The sequence below is a fragment of the Octopus bimaculoides genome, chromosome 27 (assembly GCF_046866305.1).
Source record: "Octopus bimaculoides isolate indiv1 chromosome 27, ASM4686630v1, whole genome shotgun sequence".
Classification (NCBI taxonomy): domain Eukaryota; kingdom Metazoa; phylum Mollusca; class Cephalopoda; order Octopoda; family Octopodidae; genus Octopus; species Octopus bimaculoides.
In genome coordinates, this window is record NC_142954.1 from 15243399 (window position 1) to 15262739 (window position 19341).

Sequence of the window (19341 nt, forward strand, 5' to 3'; positions counted from 1 at the left end):
GTAGTACTGGGGAAGGTGGCTTTGTGCCAGGTGATGAGAGTTAAAAGAAATACTAGAGGGATAGAGATAAGAGTTTTACTGAAGAAGAGATACATAGTTATCTCAGAGAAGAAGGGAAAGAAAGAGAGACCTTCTTCTCTAACATCATCCTCCCTCCCACTCTTGTCTTTCTGTCAAAGTCTGAGACTAGCATTAACCCTTTTGTTACCATATTTCTGTTGAGATGCTCTGTGTTTCTTTCAATTAATTTTAAATAAAACAAAGAATTTAGTAAAATAGCTTAGTTATTATTAAGCTAGTGTTAGGAACATAAATTGTGACTAAGGTTTGGTGGAAGATTTTAACTCAGAACTTTTGTATACAACACATTTGTACTACAGAGCCAGAGGTGGTTTCAGGTGGGTTGGTACCAAAAGGGTTAAAGAGAAAAATATAGATGAAGAGAGTGAAAAAGATGGAGGTGAATATGTGTCAGGACATAACCCTCGAGGTGCAGTAAGGGATGAATATAGGTAAAGTGATACAGAGGATTGGACTGGGTGAGTGGGTAGGAGAGGGGAATGTAAGAGCTGGTTAGATGGGATAGAAGTGACTAATAATTGATAGTGAGAGATATAAGAGTGGCTTTGGGGAGAGGAAGATATGTTAGGACATTGGGAGTGATAGATAAAAGATGTGTTAAGGATGTAGTATAGCAGAGGAGAGAGTGAGAGAGAGAGAGAGAGAGAGAGAGAGAGAGAGAGAGCATGTTTGGAGGAATGTAATGAGGGGCGGTAGTGATTCTGAGGATGGAGTATAGCAGAGGGGAGAAAATATGGCTGGAGGAAGATAATGAGGAATGAAAGTGGTTCTGGGGTGGGGTAAAAAAGAGGAGGAAAAGAAAGGGGAAGGTGTGTAGCCAAATAATACCAGAAACAGAGAAGCCATGAGTGTTAGGGAATGGCAGGAGAGAAGCTTGATGGGGTAATGAGAATGGAGGTGGGGAAGAACTCTCACACATACAAGCATTTACCAAGGTTTTCTCTCTATATAGATGTGTGTAAGTGTGTGTGTGTGTGTGTGTGTGTGTGTGTGTTATATCTCAATAAAATTAAAACTCGAGATGTTTGTGTGTACCCGAAATATATATCTCAGAAATAGTATATTTTATCTTAGTTTTTTTTTTTGCATATTTATTTTCATACTTACCTTCAGCATATTTTTTTGCATATTTATTTTCATACTTACCTTCGGCAGTGCAGTACAAATTTTTGTGTGATTTGGACCTCTATTTAAATGATTAAACACTATTTTCGTTTGTTATTTCTTGATGAAAAAACATGGCTTCCGTGACATCAACACATCATACACACATACAGAATATACACACATATAATAAATGTCATGGCTTGTCAATCAATACAAACACACTTCTGCTATCTGTGACATATACACACACAGTCTTTGTGCTCTCTAAGAAAAAAATGTCAACTTTTGACATACACAACATTTTAATCATTTACAAATATTTTTAACAAATGTGATTTCATCATCCAGAGATTGTTAATTTTTGTGAAAAATTTTTATATATTTACTTTTGTTTTAAAGTGAAAGAGAAGAGAAAGTGAAAGATGTATGTATGTGTATATGAAATGGTTGTGTGTGTGTGATAAAAAGAGAGAGAGGAAGAGAGACGAAGAGAGAGAGAGAGTGAGTGAAGGGTGTGTTGTCATGTATACGTACATACATCAATACATACATGTACATCTTTTTTGTATGTACGTGTGTGTGTGTGTGTGTGAGAGAGCGGGAGAGTGAATGAGTGAACGTGTGTTCTCATGCGACTCTCTCTCTCTCACACACATGTACACACACATGCATGTCCATTTCATATGCATTTTCATACATCTTTCACTTTCTCCTCTCTTTCACTTTTAAAACAAAAGTAACAGGTGATTTTCAGAATAAAAATTGTTAAAAAAAGCTTCTACTCATGTAGAATTCACACACAGAAGTTTTCAGAATTGCCAATATGGCCAGGGGGTAAAGGTTTACAATTTAGTTGTATTTAGCATAATTTCACTTACTTATGATTAGATTTTATTAAATTTTCATTAGGCAACACCAGGCTCCAGTCTAATTTGGCAGAGTTTCTACAGATGGATGCCCTTCCTAACGCCAACCACTCAGAGAGTGTAGTGGGTGCTTTTACGTGTCACCCGCACGAAAACGGCCACGCTCGAAATGGTGTCTTTTATGTGCCACCCGCACAAGCCAGTCCAGGGGCACTGGCAACGATCTCGCTCGAAAATCCTACGGGAGCCAGTCAGGCGGTACTGGCAACGGCCACGCTCAATATATATATATATATATATATATATATATATATATATATATATATATATATATATATATATATATATGGAGAGAGAGAGAGAGAGAGAGAGAGAGAGAGGGGGGTAGCTGAGTTAGAGGTTAAAATAACCGTCTAAAGGATAGAAGTATCCTTTACACTACCGGTATATTACCTGTCTTTAACCATGGGCATACATATGCAAGCATATTATTCTCATAAATTATAATGGGATGCAGTCTATTTGTATTGAATTAATAAATAATAATTGATGTAAGTCAATTGTTGTTCATTGATATTTCTTCATTTGCTGTCTTTTAAACATTTTATATATATATATATGGCACCTAGGGGAAGTGTCTTCTACTATAGCCTCGGGCCGACCAAAGTCTCGTGAGGGGATTTGGTAGACGGAAACTGAAAGAAGCCCGTTGTATATATATATTTATATATATATATATATATATATATATATATATATATATATTAAACAATGGGGTAAAAAATTGGATATTAATCAATACCAATTTAATACCAGGTAACTAGCACATATATATATATATATATATATATATATATGTATGTATGTATATGTTTGTATGTCTGTGTTTGTCCCCCCAACATTGCTTGACAACCGATGCTGGTGTGTTTACGTCCCTGTAATCTAGCGGTTCGGCAAGAGAGAATGATAGAATAAGTACTAGGCTTACAAAGAATAAGTTCTGGGGTCAATTTGCTCGACTAAAGGCGGTGCTCCATCATGGCTGCTGTCAAATGACTGAAACAAGTAAAAGAAGGAAAAAATATATATATTATATCTTCCTGAGTGTGTGTGTATTTGTTCTGAGAAACTTTGGTGCATACATATTTGAAAGAGTCAGGTTAGAATTAAAGAGTTACATATGCCGTGAACGATCTAGAACCTGTGAGTGAAAATTTGTTTGGTGGTTTGGTGAACATCTGGAGATAATGGTCAAATACTGCACATGGGGGTATAGGTTTTGTTGGTTTTCTGAGCTAATTAACTTTATTTATAGAAAGGTGGCAATATGTACATTAAGGCATTGGTGTTGAGTGGTGGAACTAAAAATCATGGGTGTGTATATATTAGAGGTGGGAGGGAAGATTGTTAGTTCAAGCAGAATGCTTATTTATATAGATGGTTAGATGTAAGACAACAAACAGAAAGAGATGAAAGAAGGCTAATATGTATGTCGGTGTGTGTATGTATGTGTATATATATGTGTGTTTATATATATATATATATATATATATATATATATATATATATATATATATATGTATATATATTTACACACACACACACACACACATATATCGTCAGTGAATGATATATCTGAAAGAGAAGCACACTCTAAAACATAGAGCCGTAGTGTATTTATAAGTAGTTAAGTCTATGTCTGGTCATGGAATGACCAATGGTTTTGCATCCACAAAGGCCTTAGCTCCGGCTTTAGAGTTTGATGAGATGTTCACACAGCCATTGCATCCATTTTAAATGCTACCTGCTGAAAGCGTGGGGTTCCCCTTTCTCCAATTAGACCAACTGTAAAATTAAATTTTGATGTACCTCACTCCATATTCTTTATAATTGTTTCAAATATACATATATATATATATATATATATATATATATATATATATATATATATATATATATATATATATATATATATATATATATATATATATATAGAGAGAGAGAGAGAGAGAGAGAGATAGATATATAGATATAGATAGATATAAATAGATAGATAAATTTGGTGATACAAACAGGAAAAATAGAGCTCAAAATACAAGTATAGATATATTTTTATTAATAGTTAGCTGAGAGTTTCATGCAAAAAAAAAATAAATAAAAGCACCCGATACACTTCATAAAACTGGTTGGTATTAGGAAGGGCATCGAGTCTTAGAAGCCATTACAAAATAAGCATCAGAGCACAGTGCAATCCTTGGTGCACAGATCCTGTCACACTGTACAACACATGCCAGCATGTAACATGGATGTTAAATGATGATGATGATGATGATGATGATGATGATGGTGGTGGTGGTAATGATATACATGCATATATATATATTTATACGCACACGCACACACGCATACTGAACACTTGTTTTCCTCTTTTCAGTCCGTATCGGTGGATACATACACACATTGAGTTACTCCATGACTGTCACCAACGCCAATGATGAATCAATGAGTCTTCAAATCTTGCCGTCAGTGCCAATGAATTGCCCAACACCCCTGGGTGTAGCAGGTACTGTGTCCCTTAATATTCATTACGGGTACAGCATTGACAGAATCTGTAAAGATGGTGAACCAATGATTGCTAATCTATGTTATTTTACATTTCTGACTGTCGGTAGCAGCGCAATAGAATTTGCTTTTCATTCTTCAAGCGTTGATAAAATGAAGTGTCATCAGTGTCATTGTTGTTGTTCAGTTTTGACCCTTTCAGTTCAGAGTTCAAATGCCAGTTAGGTGAAATATTGTCTTTTATCCCCTTGATACAATGGATACCCGTAATATGTGTAGGTGTGACTCTATCTGTTATCGTATTCGAACAATTTGCTTTGCAACAATGCGGTTCAGAGGTCAATCACTTCAGTTAATGTTTTGCAAATGGAGATTGCTGAAGGTAAAGCTATTGTGTATCTATGTGCACACATGCAAGTGTATGTATAAATGTGTGTATGCTTATAGATATATGTGTGTATGTATAAGCATCAGCAATATCAAAGGCAGGTTAACTAGGAAGTTAGTTTTTGTATGTGGCAGATGTTCAGGTGCAATAAACACTGTAAACAAACAGGAAACAACTTCTGTCTCATTCCAGGGAGAAAAACTAGAGGTAGTTGATAGCTTCCGCTATCTGGGTGACCAAGTAAGTAGTTGGGGTGGGTGCGCTGAAAGTGTAGCTGCTAGAATAAGAATAGCCTGGGCAAAGTTCATAGAGCTCTTACCTCTGCTGGCGACAAAGGGATTCTCACTCAGAGTAAAAGGCAGACTGTATGACGCATGTGTATGAACGGCCATGCTACATGGCAGTAAAACATGGGCTGTGACTGCTGAGGACATGCGCAAGCTCGCAAGGAATGAAGCCAGTATGCTCCGCTGGATGTGTAATGTCAGTGTGCATACCCGACAGAGTGTAAGTATCATCATCATCATCATCATCGTTTAACGTCCGCTTTCCATGCTAGCATGGGTTGGACGATTTGACTGAGGACTGGTGAAACCGGATGGCAACACCAGGCTCCAGTCTAATTTGGCAGAGTTTCTACAGCTGGATGCCCTTCCTAACGCCAACCACTCAGAGAGTGTAGTGGGTGCTTTTACGTGTCACTGGCACGAAAACGGCCACGCTCGAAATGGTGTCTTTTATGTGCCACCTGCACAAGCCAGTCCAGGGGCACTGGCAACGATCTCGCTCGAAAATCCTACGGGAGCCAGTCAGGCGGTACTGGCAACGGCCACGCTCAAAATGGTGCATCTCATGTGCCACCCGCACAAGAACCAGTCCAGGGGCACTGGCAACGATCTTACTTGGCTTGCCGGGTCTTCTCACGCACAGCACATTTCCAAAGGTCTCGGTCAGTAGTCATTGCCTCGGTGAGGCCCAATGTACGAAGGTCTTGCCTCACCACCTCAGCCCAGGTCTTCCTGGGCCTACCTCTTCCATGGGTTCCCTCAACTGTTAGGGTGTGGCACTTTTTCACGCAGCTATCCTCATCCATTCTCACCACATGTCCATACCAGCGCAATCGTCTCTCTTGCACGCCACAACTGATGCTTCTAATGTTCAGCTTTTCTCTCAAGATACTTGCACTCTGACGGGTATTCACATTGACATTACACATCCAACGGAGCATACTGGCTTCATTCCTTGCGAGCTTACGTATGTCCTCAGCAGTTACAGCCCATGTTTCACTGCCATGTAGCATGGCTGTTCGTACGCATGCGTCGTACAGTCTGCCTTTTACTCTGAGTGAGAGTCCCTTTGTCGCCAGCAGGGGTAAGAGCTCTCTAAACTTTGCCCAGGTTATTCTTATTCTAGCAGCTACACTTTCAGCGCACCCACCCCCACTACTAACTTGGTCGCCCAGATAGCGGAAGCTATCGACTACCTCTAGTTTTTCACCCTGGAATGAGATAGAAGTTGTTTCCTGTTTGTTTATAGTCTTTATTGCACCTGAACATCTGCCACAAACAAAAACTAACTTGCTAGTTAACCTGCCTTTGATGTTGCTGCACCTCTTATGTGTCCATAGCTTGCACCGGGTACATCTTATAGAGTTACTACCTACTCCTTTTCTACATACTGAGCAGGGCCATCTACCTGAAGGGGTTTGTGTTTTATCTACCTTCCTACTTATTAGGATTTTGGTTTTAGCTAGGTTGACTCTAAGGCCCTTCAGTTCTAGACCTTGCTTCCACACCTGAAACTTCTCCTCTAGTTCTGATAGTGACTCCGCAATTAGGGCAAGGTCATCAGCATAGAGGAGCTCCCAGGGGCAACCTGTCTTGAACTCCTCTGTGATTGCTTGGAGGACTATGATAAATAAGAGGGGGCTGAGGACGGAACCTTGGTGGACCCCTACCTCTACCCGGAATTCATTGCTGTACTCATTTCCAACCCTCACCTTACTGGCAGCATCTCTGTACATGGCTCGCACAGCTCTCACTAACCATTCTTCTATCCCAAGTTTCCTCATTGACCACCAGATAAGGGATCGGGGGACCCTGTCAAAGGCTTTCTCCATGTCAACGAAAGCCAGGTACAGAGGTTTATCCTTAGCTAGGTATTTCTCCTGCAACTGTCTCACTAGAAATAAGGCATCAGTAGTGCTTTTACCTGGCACGAACCCAAACTGCATCTCATCTAAATAGATTCGCTCCCTAATTAGTTGGGCTATGACCCTCTCTGTAACTTTCATAACCTGATCTAACAGCTTGATGCCTCTGTAATTATTTGTATCTAAAGCGTCACCTTTACCTTTGTAGCAGTTGACTATGATGCTGCTACACCAGTCATTGGGTATGACTCCTTTGTGTATCACCTGGTTCGTAATACGGGTGACTAGGCTATAGCCAACACTGCCAGATATTTTGAGCATCTCTGCAGTGATTCCTGATGGGCTGGGGGCTTTCCCGGTCTTGAGAGAAAAGCTGAACATAAGAAGCATCAGTTGTGGTGTGCAAGAGAGGTGATTGCGCTGGTATGGACATGTGGTGAGAATGGACGAGGATAGCTGCGTGAAAAAGTGCCACACCCTAACAGTTGAGGGAACCCGTGGAAGAGGTAGCCCCAGGAAGACCTGGGCTGAGGTGGTGAGGCAAGACCTTCGAACATTGGGCCTCACCGAGGCAATGACTTCTGACCGAGACCTTTGGAAATGTACTGTGCGTGAGAAGACCTGGCAAGCCAAGTGAGACCATAATCCAAGGCCTCTGCCAGGGGTGTAGCTAGCCCACTTATGCGTACCTTTCCTACATTGGACACTAAACTCCGCTTGCGAAGACTTGTTGAGGCATGTGAAATCGAACTAAATTCGACGACTGGCACCCGTGCCAACGTCGTCTCCTTCATTGAACACGAAACTTAGCTTGCAAAGACTTATTGAGGCAAGCGAAAGCGAAATCGGGATAGCACCTGTGCCCAGCGTCGCCTTTCTGGCACCTGTGCCCATGACATGTGTAAGGATTTTCGAGCGAGATCCTTGCCAGTGCCCTTGGACTGGCTCTTGTGCAGGTGGCACATAAAATACACCAGTTTGAGCGTGGCTGTTGCCAGTACCACCTGACTGGCCTCCATGCGGGTGGCATGTAAAAACACCCACTACACTCTCAGAGCGGTTGGCGTTAGGAAGGGCATCCAGCTGTAGAAACTCTGCCAAATCAGATTGGAGCCTGGTGTTGCCATCCGGTTTCACCAGTCCTCAGTCAAATCATCCAATCCATGCTAGCATGGAAAGCAGACGTTAAATGATGATGATGATGATGATATATATATATATATATATATATATAGATATATAGTACACGCATGTATATATTCTTTAAATTAGTATTTTGTATAGTACGCTTTTCTTGATGGTGTCTGACCTCCTTCATCATTTGAGTTGCACCAAATTCTATTGTAATGTAATGTCTAGTCATGTATTTTGTTGAACTTGTGGCAAATAACAAAAATCTTCTGTCTTCCACAGGTGAATCGATTCTTCCACCAATCGATGATGTAATGTCCCTGTTTATGCGGTCAATGTTTAAACCGGATCCAATGGGTAGTAATCTATTGTTTGCCACCCAAGCTGACCACTTGAGCCATCTCTTTCTCAAGACTGGTTTCTCTAGTCTCTCCGAAGTGGTAAGACACAGTATTGTTGTTGTTGTTGACGTTTGTATGTCAGACTCTTTGAGAAGTTTTTTTGGGACACAATATAGCAGCTAGTGTTTGTATATACATTGTCTTGGGACAAGCGTGTCTGCATGGTTGAGAAGCTTGCTTCCCAACCACTTGGTTCTGGGTTCAGTCCTACTGCAAGTCATCTTGGGCAAGTACCTTCTACAAATAGCCCTAAGTTGCGTATGGATTTAGTGGATGGAAACTGAAAGAAATCTATCATATGTGTGTGTGTGTGTATGTATGTTTGTATGTACATATATATATATATATGTGTATGTATATACATTTATATATATATATATATATTTATATATACTAGCTGGACCTGTGAAAAATTCACGGAAAGAATAAAAAATTTAAGCATCTGTAAATTGTGTGCTGGTGCCATGAGAAATGTTTCTTTATTGTGACAGTTACAGAATATAGAAAGAGGTGTAAAACGGGTGACCGGTAATAAAGTCTCAATAATATAATAAAGTCACAATTTTGGCTAGGAAAAAAAGTCACAATTAATTTATGGGATCCAGATAAAACCTCCCTACAACAAAACCATCTCGGACCCCCACTCCCTGACAAAACGTCTGTGACTTTATTGCCATGACTTTTTTCCTGTGACTTTTTTACCTGGATTCATAAAACCGATAACTAAATAATCCAACCAAAATATCTCAGTTACGTAGACGTAAACAGAATTACTATTTAGCCTTAAAATACATTGTACATATTCACAGAATCTTCTGGGTTTATTGGCATGGAATGTTCTTCTGGGATTCTTTTACTTGTTTTAGTCAAAGAAATCGACCTCTGGACTTATTCCCTGTAAGCCTGGAGCTTATTCTATCAGTCTCTTCTACCAAACAGCTAAGTTATAGGGACGCAAACACACCAACATCGGTTGTCAAACAATGGAGGTGGGGGACAAACATAAACAAGCGCAAACAAACACAAATATATACACACACACACACATATCTGAACCATTAAAGAAGAAATATTTAGAAGGTTGTTTGTTATGGTCAGAGAGCGACCATTGGTTTCACACCTATAAAGCTCAGACTCCAATGGCTGAAGGCTCATAACCACACTACTACTGTAGGGAGAAAAATGTCATGGTCAAGAGAGGTTATGTGCCTCTGTCCATTTGAGTTTGATGAGTCACATGTACAGCCAAGAGCTTTATAGGCATGAAACCGATGGTCACTCTCTGACCAGACATGTCAAACAACCTTATATATATATATATTCTTTTATTCTTTTACTTGTTTCAGTCATTTGATTGCAGCCATGCTGGAGCACCACCTTTAGTCAAAGAAATCAGCCCCAAGATTTATTCTTTGTAAGACTTGTACTATTGGTCTCTTTTAGCGAACCACTAAGTTACGGGGACACAAACACGCCCACATTAGTTGTCAAGTGATGTTAGGGAGACAAACACAGACACACAAATATACAGACGCACAAATACACACACACACACACTCCCACACACATACACACACACACACACACACACACACACACACACATACGATGGGTTTCTTTCAGTTTCCATCTACCAAATCCACTCACAAAGCTTTGGTCGGCCTGAGGCTATAGTAGAAGATACTTGCCCAAGGTACTACATGGTGTGACTGGACCTGGAACCATGTGGTTGGGAAGCAAGCTTCTTACCACACAGCCATGTCTGTGCCAATATATATATAAATTTTTATTAATCCAAACAAGTGAAAGAATAGATGAAATGAAATTGAAAATTCACAGAGAATATATTAGAATTAATTAGAATTTAATTATTTTTTAAAATATAGGAACACACTTGACCTGTTTGACATTAAATTTTCAAAAATATATAGTATATGGGGCTGTTTTGCAAATTATGCTTATTCTAGCCATCCGTGTGTGCATATGTATGCAAGAATGTGTGTATGTGTTGGTGTCTCCCTATTGTGACAGTGAGTGGTTCTGGTAGATGAGTGTCCCCATTCTTGTAATGGTGTTCTGCATTTCTGATCGTCTGTTAAAAAAATGTCCAACCATGGGAAAAAATTACCTTGTTTGGAAAACAGGTGAGGGTTGGCAACAGATAGGGCATCTGGCTGTAGAAAATCTACCTGAAATAAAGGCCTTCTGATGCATGCAAGCATGGATGTCAAATAATTGTTATGGTGATGATGACAAAGCAAAAACAGGAAAAATGAGATTCTTGCAACAATAGTTGACACGTAAAGACAGGAAGAGGCTTGTCTTTTCCTCTACTTCCCCTGATTTTTGTTTTGTCAAAAGAAAATGAAAGGAAAAACAATTCTTTTGTTTTTATCAACCTGTTTCGTAAATCTCACAAGATAATTTCTACTTGAATAGACTGTTTTTCTATATGTGTATACCTATAGGATGTATGTATATATATATATATATATATATATATATATATATATATATATATATATAGTTGTGTGTGTAATGTGTATGTTAGAATGTACATATGTATGAGAAGCATATAACCTTTAACATTTTTCTGTTTTATATACACATACATATATATACATGCATACATATATATAATTATATAAATATTTGAGATTCAGTTGAATTAGGTACTAAAGTTGAAGCACCAAGTCAGTGCAGTATTATCCGTACAACCCTAAGTAAGGTGAATAAAATCCAAACAAGCAACAGGATATCAAAAGGTGATGCAGTACGACCGTTTCAAGCGGCTCCATTTAATTGAACAATGCAATCATTACATCAGTTTAAATGCAGGGCTATCCTCAGATGTATAAATAAATAGAATTTTTGATCAGTTGGACATATTAATATAATTTTACTCAAATTCTCTAATAGAGCAAGAAGAGGGAGAAAGTCCATGTTGCTAATAATGTGACTCAGAATATACTACACTTCTAAGAACTGTATGAAGTTTGTTAGGGTCATATTGTAAAGGATTGTGGTTCACTTTTAAATTATTAGTCTTTTTATTATCAACTACCAAATCTAAGGCTAGAGGACAGTGTCTGTTTAGAATGGCTAGACAGAGTGAGTTGACAGTTTATAGTTGGGTATGTTCATAAATATTGTCAGGATTTAGAAAATGTGTAAATAATTGTCTATAAAGGAGGCTGGGTAGGGGAAGACCTTAAATCAAGATGATTACCAGTTAAAGGGGCAAGACGCTAATAAAACCTATGATGTTAATACAGCGGAAATTATCATGAGGTACAATGGATGATTGTATATAAACAATATTGTTATGTTGTATGAAGATAAAATTTAAGATTACTAAACATATTATAATCTGAATAGATAAACTGTGTATATATACCAATTTTCAACATTAGAAAGGGAAGACTACATAGAATTAGTTTAATATCCATACCCGTACTTAATTATTTACTTATAAGGTGGTTTCTATAAAGATTGCTCTGGGTATTTACTTATGGAATACTGGGGTGATAAATCATGCTATCTTTATATTAGTTATAAGCTAAGAATCAGAAAAAAATCAGAAAAATGAATTGTGTGCAGATACATACACATATTTAACTATGTGCACCCATGCAAATATACATAAATATTTGTACTTTATTATAGGTATGCTATAATCAACTCTTCTAGATATAAGTAACTAGAAAGTTTATATTTCTCTTTAAGAACATTAATAACTTATAAGAGATAAGAGGTTAATAGGTAAAGATATCAAAATAAGAAAACACAATAATAAGAAATTATAGAGAATAGTAAGAAAATATATATAACTTATTATATATAATACTAGTGGGTAAGTTCACATCATATACAACACTAAAATCAATTTCTCCTGTCCAGGTTTAAGTGCAGCACCTATAAACGCTAATTTCAAAAATATTTAAATGTACGGGTGACCCTATGTACGCATGATACCCTTAGGTCTAATCTATTATTAACCAGGTTGCTCTTGTCCCTATACTTAAAAATTTCATAAGTTTCCATAGAGCACAGCTCGCACCCATACCAACTATCTCTATAAGGCTGTGCTTTCCTTATAATATCCCATTTAAAGCTAAATTCGATTCGGCTTTCCTTCAGTTCCCAAATTTTATTATTGAATCATTTACACAGTTGTAAATTGTAAAACATAACTGTCACCACTACTATATGAACCTGAAGATTGTATAGTCTAATGCATGAAAGTACTAGTGCAATCAAAATGAACATTTAATATTCTATAATTTCATTATATTATATTGTTTTATATTATATTATTTTAAGATTGTAAATAAAACATGAAAATCAAAGTTGGAATTCCTTTGATTAATATATTCTTCTATAGACAATCATACACAACCGTGTATATATATATACGTGTGTATATATGTGTGTGTGTGTATATATATATATATATATCTATAGGGTAAATGTGTTTCTTTGTTGTAGTTTAATTAATAATTGGTGATATATGAGGTATATTTGTTCCCAAACAACACTTATTTTAGTGCTGTTGACACTGCCAGATTGTATGGTACTGCCCAGGTGTCGAAACCATAATGATATCTGTGTGGCAGCTGATGATGGAGGTATGTTGGATTGCTGGTATGGCTGTTATTGCATGTGTAGAATAGTTTTATAACACATTCATTTAATATATATATATATGTATGTACATATATATGTGTATGTGTATATATATATATATATATATATATATGTATGTATGTATGTATCTGTATGTATGTATGTATGTTTGTATGTATGTATGTATGTATGTATGTATGTATGTATATATATATATATATATATATATATATATATATATTATAATATATGTATGTATAAATTTTAAACAATTTTGTGTATGTATACTATATAAAGGCATGTCTATGTGTCTACGTGTATTTGTGTACATGTGTCTTTGTCGCTTTGTATATATGCACATATATATATATATATATATATATACTGGCATGTCTGGTTGTATATATGTTTATCTTTGTGTGTGTATAAGTGGGTAACCTTGAATACATTTAGGGACAAACATCAGTGATATCCATCTTCCCTAAAAATTGAAGCAGACGGCAATTTCCTGTTTTCTTCCGGAATTTACTTTGGCGATTTAGGAATCTCAAATATTTTCACTTCATTTCATAATTATTTCCACTTCATTTCAGTCATTTTCAATACATTTTAAAGCATATTTCCAATACATTTAAGCATATTTAAGCATATTTGACATCATCATTGACAGCCCAGATACTCCAATATATGTGTGTGTGTAGGTGAGTGGACTAATGAAAGACAGAGCCCCTCAACACATTCAGTAGTAATAATATATTATTTAAAACAGTTTGATTTGGCCTTGCGTGACTTAGGGTTTTGTAGGCTTCTTATGGAGATCTAGCTTGTTGGTTTTGGTTACTCAAACTGAACCTGATGTGCTAGGTTTTCTATAAGAATCCTATGAAACCTTAAATCACATGGGGCCAAATCAAACTGTTTTAAATAATATATATGTATTCAGTGCCTTGCAGAGGCAATGACTAGTGACCAAGACCTTTGGCGATATGTTGTACTTGAGAAGGCCCCTCAAGCCAAGTGAAATCGGAGTCATGACTGATTCTGGTGTCTTGTAACTAGCGCCCCTGCCAGTGGTATGTAAAAGGCACCTTTTGAGCATTGGGCCACATGGAGGCAAAGTAGCCAATGCCGGTGGCACAGGAAAAGCTCCTTTTGGGTGTTGGGCTTCACGGAGGCAATGACAAATGACCAAGATCTTTGGCATTATGTCGTGAAGAAGACCGGGAGAGTAGATTGCTGATTGTAAGATTGTGATTTCAATTCCTGGACCGGGTGACGCATTGTGCTCTTGAGCAAAACACTCCATTTCATGTTGCTCCAGTTCATTCAGCTGGCAAAAATGAGTAACTCTGTGACGGATTGGTGTCCCGTCCAGGTGGAGAATATATACGCCATTGAAACTGCGAAACGGTCCTCATGAACCTGGCTTGGCTTGAGAAGGAAATATTTATTATTATTTTCTAGATAAATAAATAGATGAATAAATAAATGAAAGAGATCTTCTGACGGTGGGGTGGAGGAGTGGTATTCCTGGGTGATGGGATTGATAGAAAAACAACTTGTGTGGGAGTTAAGGGGGTGGTGGCTGATTGGATAGGCATCTTCCAAGTGTGGGTGATGTGTGGAGGAGAAGGTGTAGGTCAAAGGAAAGAAGAAGGAAGATGAGGAGGAGGATAAGAGGAAATAGATGAGATGGATGCGTCTGATGTAAGCGGCATGGTACGTCATTCCCCTGGGCAGATAGGTGGGGTCATTGGTAATCTCGTTGTAGCACAGCAACAACAATAGACCTCAATAGCACCATCACCAGTAGCACTACTGTCATAATCACCAATACACCACTGCCACCACCACTGCCACCACCACTGCCACCACCACTGCCACCACCACTGCCACCAACAACAACAACAACACCAGTACTACCACCACAACGCATTGGCAATGCACTGCCATCACCACAACCACCACCATCACTGCCTTCACCCCCCCCCCCCCCCCGCCAGCCCCCCCGCCAGCCCCACCTCCCCCGCCGCCCTCACCTCCGTCAACCAGCACCGAACAATGAAGCAAATTTTGCTAAGAACTATTTTGTTTTGTATGTGAGCAAGAATAAAAGAAGGAAAAGTTTTGTGACCTAAATATAGAGTTGGGTCACTAGGGACATCTACTGTAACAACAAGAAGATAGATAAGATTAGGTGTGAGAAGGTGGTGAAAGGGAGAGAGAGAGAGAGAGAGAGAGAGAGAGAGAGAGAGAGAGTGGGAAGAGAAAACAGGGCGGAGCAGTGATATATAAACCATGAACGTTTTGAATGTAATAAGGAGATAAATGTCCCCCTCACCTCCCCCACCCATGTCTTTATTCTGAAGTAGCATGGGTGTGGGCGTGGTTGCGTGGTTAAGGAGTTTGCTTTGCAATCACTTGGTTTCAAGTTCAGTCCCACTGCACACCACCTTGCCCAAGTGTCCTCTTCTATAGCCTCTGGCTAACCAGTGTGCTGTGTTGTGGGTGAATTTTGTTCGATGGAAACTGTTTACAACCTTGTCACACATATGCACACAAAAACACATATGTATGTGTTTATGTGTACATATATATAATATATATATATATATATATATATATATATATATATATATATATATATATATATATATATATGGTTTTGGGTTTAGTCCCACTGTGTGGCACCTTGGGCAAGTGTCTTCTACTATAGCCTTGGGCCAACCAAAGCCTTGTGAGTGGATTTGGTAGATGGAAACTGAAAGAAGCCCGTTTATATATATATATATATAAATATATATATATATATATATATATATATATATATATATATGTATGTATTTGTGTGTGTGTGTGTGTGTGTTTGTCCCCCCCCACCATCACTTGGCAACCAATGTTGGCATGTTTACGTCCCCATAACTTAGTGGTTTGGTAAAAGAGACCAAGAGAATAAGTACTAGGCAGTTTGTTTGACTAAAGGTAGTGCTCCAGCATGGCTGTAGTCAAATGACTGAAACAAATAAAAGAATAAAAGTATATATATATATATATGTATGTATATATATATGTGTATATATATGTATATATATATATAAATAAATTCAAAAAGGGATAAAACTCTTTTACAGGAATTTTATCAAGAAGCCAGCGTGTAAAAAAATTTGTAAGGGAAATTTCTATTCCTAAGACTATAATTATTCGTTTATATAAATATATATATATATGTATATATATATGTGTATATATATATATATATATATATATATATATATATATATATATATATGTATATATATGTGTGTGTATATATATATGTATATATATGTATATATATATATATATATATATGTATGTATATATATATATATATTTATGTATATATATTTATGTATATATATATATATATATATATATATATATATATATATATGTATATATATATATATATATGTATATATATGCATAAAACAAAAGACAGAGACAAGTGAGGGAACAACAGGCAGGTGTATAGTTTGACACTCAGGAAGAATGGAAAAGTCTTTGATGTTTTGAGCCTATGCTCTACGACAGAATGAAGTGGGGAAAGGAAACAAAGAGTGAAAAAATAAAAGATAAATACATAACCATGGTAACAACAGAAGAAAACTAACAACAACTAATGCTGCTCCTGCTGTTTCCTGGTGCAGTTTGAGAAAATCCTTTCTTAATAATGCAGTCAATCTTGCCAGTGTGTTCAATATACTACACATGGATTGACCAGCATGCTGGAAATAGCAGCCAAACCTCACAGAAATAAACCAACATCACCACCACATCATCTTACTGCCATTTCGTATATAAATTATGAAGTCCGGTGAGGGAAGGGTTGGCACACAGTTCTGGAAACGGATAAGGTGTGGAGTGGAAGGTGAAGGGTTTGATTGTTTTTGATTTAACATTTGTTTCTGCAATTTAGTTAAGCAACAAGAACAACAACAACAATAATATCCTGTACAATCCTGTACAATCTCAACCAACTAAAAACAGTAACGAAATCTTCACACAAATTGCACACTACTGTTTGGTAGAGACAACCAACTTTGGAATTGCAGGGATGGTCATGGCTTGAATAGTAAATACCGTCTTGAGTTTAGGATTCATAGGACTGGTTACTTTGGTTTCCGAAATTGCTGGCCTTGTGCCAAAATTTGAAACCATTATTATTAAGATTATTATTATTGAGAGATCAGCAAGATTTTGAACTCAGAACAGGAAGACCATTAACAAAATACCACAAGGCAGTTTTCTTGAATGTTGTAATGACTAAAATGTCACTATTGCTATAATTTTTAATTAATTAATATCAATTAGCTGAGGCATTTTTCAGAAGTGAAGTGGGAGATTCCATACAGCAATTCTACTGAGTTACAGATTGTATTATGGTAATTAAGAAAGGTTAACCAGCTTGGAATTTAGAATAATTGGATATTGGCTGATTATTGGTAAGGATAGGTATTTTTTTGCTGGCACTCCGTCGCTTATGGCGTCGAGGGTTCCAGTTGATCTGATCAACGGAAAAGCCTGGTCGTGAAATTAACATGCAAGTGGCTGAGCACTCCACAGACACGTGTACCCTTAACATAGTTCTCGGGGATATTCAGCGTGACACAGAGTGTGACAAGGCTGACCTTTTGAATTACAAGCACAACAGAAACAGGAAGTAAGAGTGAAAGAAAGTTGTGGTGAAAGAGTACAGCAGGGTTCGCCACCATCCCCTGCCGGAGCCTCGTGGAGCTTTAGGTGTTTTCGCTCAATAAACACTCACAACACCCGGTCTGGGAATTGAAACCGCGAGTCCGCTGCCCTAACCACTGGGCCATTGCGCCTCCACTAAGGATAGGTATAGGCACAGACCAAAAAATTAGCACGATTAAGATCTGTAAATATTAAAGCTAATCTTTATATTTCCTCATACATCAAACACTTGCATTTTCTCATGCATTAAGCAAACTGAAAAACATCTCAGATAATTAGTCAAAGATGTATACCTGCAGTAATTTTGTCAAACACATCTGGACATCAATTTTTGTCAAACACATCTGGACAGTGATTTTGTCAAACACATCTGAGCAGTAATCTTTATCAAACACATCTGGACATCAATGTTTGTCAAACACATCTGGACAGTGATTTTGTCAAAAACATCTGGACAGTGATTTTATCAAACACATCTGGACAGTAGGTTTATCAGACACAGCTGGACAGTGATTTTATCAAACATATCTGGACACTAAATTTCTCTGACACATCTGGACAGCAATTTTATTGAACACAACTTAACAATAATTTTCGCCAAACATATCTGGACAGTAATCTTATCGAACACATCTGGACAGACATTTTGTGAAATGCATCAGGATAGTAATTTCATCAGACATGACTCAACAGCAATTTCATTGAATGTAGAAGATGTAATTGATATTTTATGCTATTTCTGTGTTCCATAATTTATATATTAATAATATTAATATTTTTTCTTTTTTTCCTCTTTGTCTTCCCCCACCCCCACCTTTTCTGTTTCCTCTCTCCTTCTATTTACTTCACTCTCTCTTTTCCTCTCCCCCTTGACCTCTTTTTATCTCTTCCCTTCTGCACTTGACTCCCTTATCTTTTCTTTCTTCCTCAACTTTTACTCTCTCTCCCTCTCTCTCTCTCTCACACTCCCTATCACCTTTTGTTCTTTCTCACCTTACTTCCTCTCTCTTTCCCCACCCTAACTTCCCATATCTCTGTCTCTCTCTTCCTGTCTCCCTCTTCCACCCCTCTCTCTATTCTTCTCTCTCTTCCCCTCTCTCCCCTCCTCCCTCTTCCACCACTCTCTCTATTCTCCCCCCCATCTCATTCTGTATCTCTTCTCTCTCATCCCCCCCTCTCCCTGTCAGTCTGCCATGGGTTACGTGTACGGTGAAACAGACAGAGACAACTATTTGTTACGGAACCACACCAATGGTAAATTGAAGAGTCAGGTAAGGAAAGCCTCTTTGT

General features: G+C 37.7%; 1 protein-coding gene across 5 annotated transcripts in view; it reads left to right on the forward strand.

The window, feature by feature from the left end:
* The window catches only part of LOC106867683 (prostaglandin G/H synthase 1), an 84074-nt gene that overhangs the window by 18825 nt on the left and 45908 nt on the right, over positions 1–19341 (forward strand). For 4 of the 5 annotated variants that reach the window (XM_089343378.1, XM_089343377.1, XM_014912625.3 and 1 more), the window contains exons 5-7: positions 4489–4617; positions 8570–8727; positions 19239–19322. In XM_089343378.1, the coding sequence (XP_089199504.1) occupies positions 4489–4617; positions 8570–8727; positions 19239–19322 (371 nt within the window). The remainder of the gene's footprint in view (positions 1–4488; positions 4618–8569; positions 8728–19238; positions 19323–19341) is intronic. The other variant, XM_089343380.1, reaches the window with a different exon arrangement.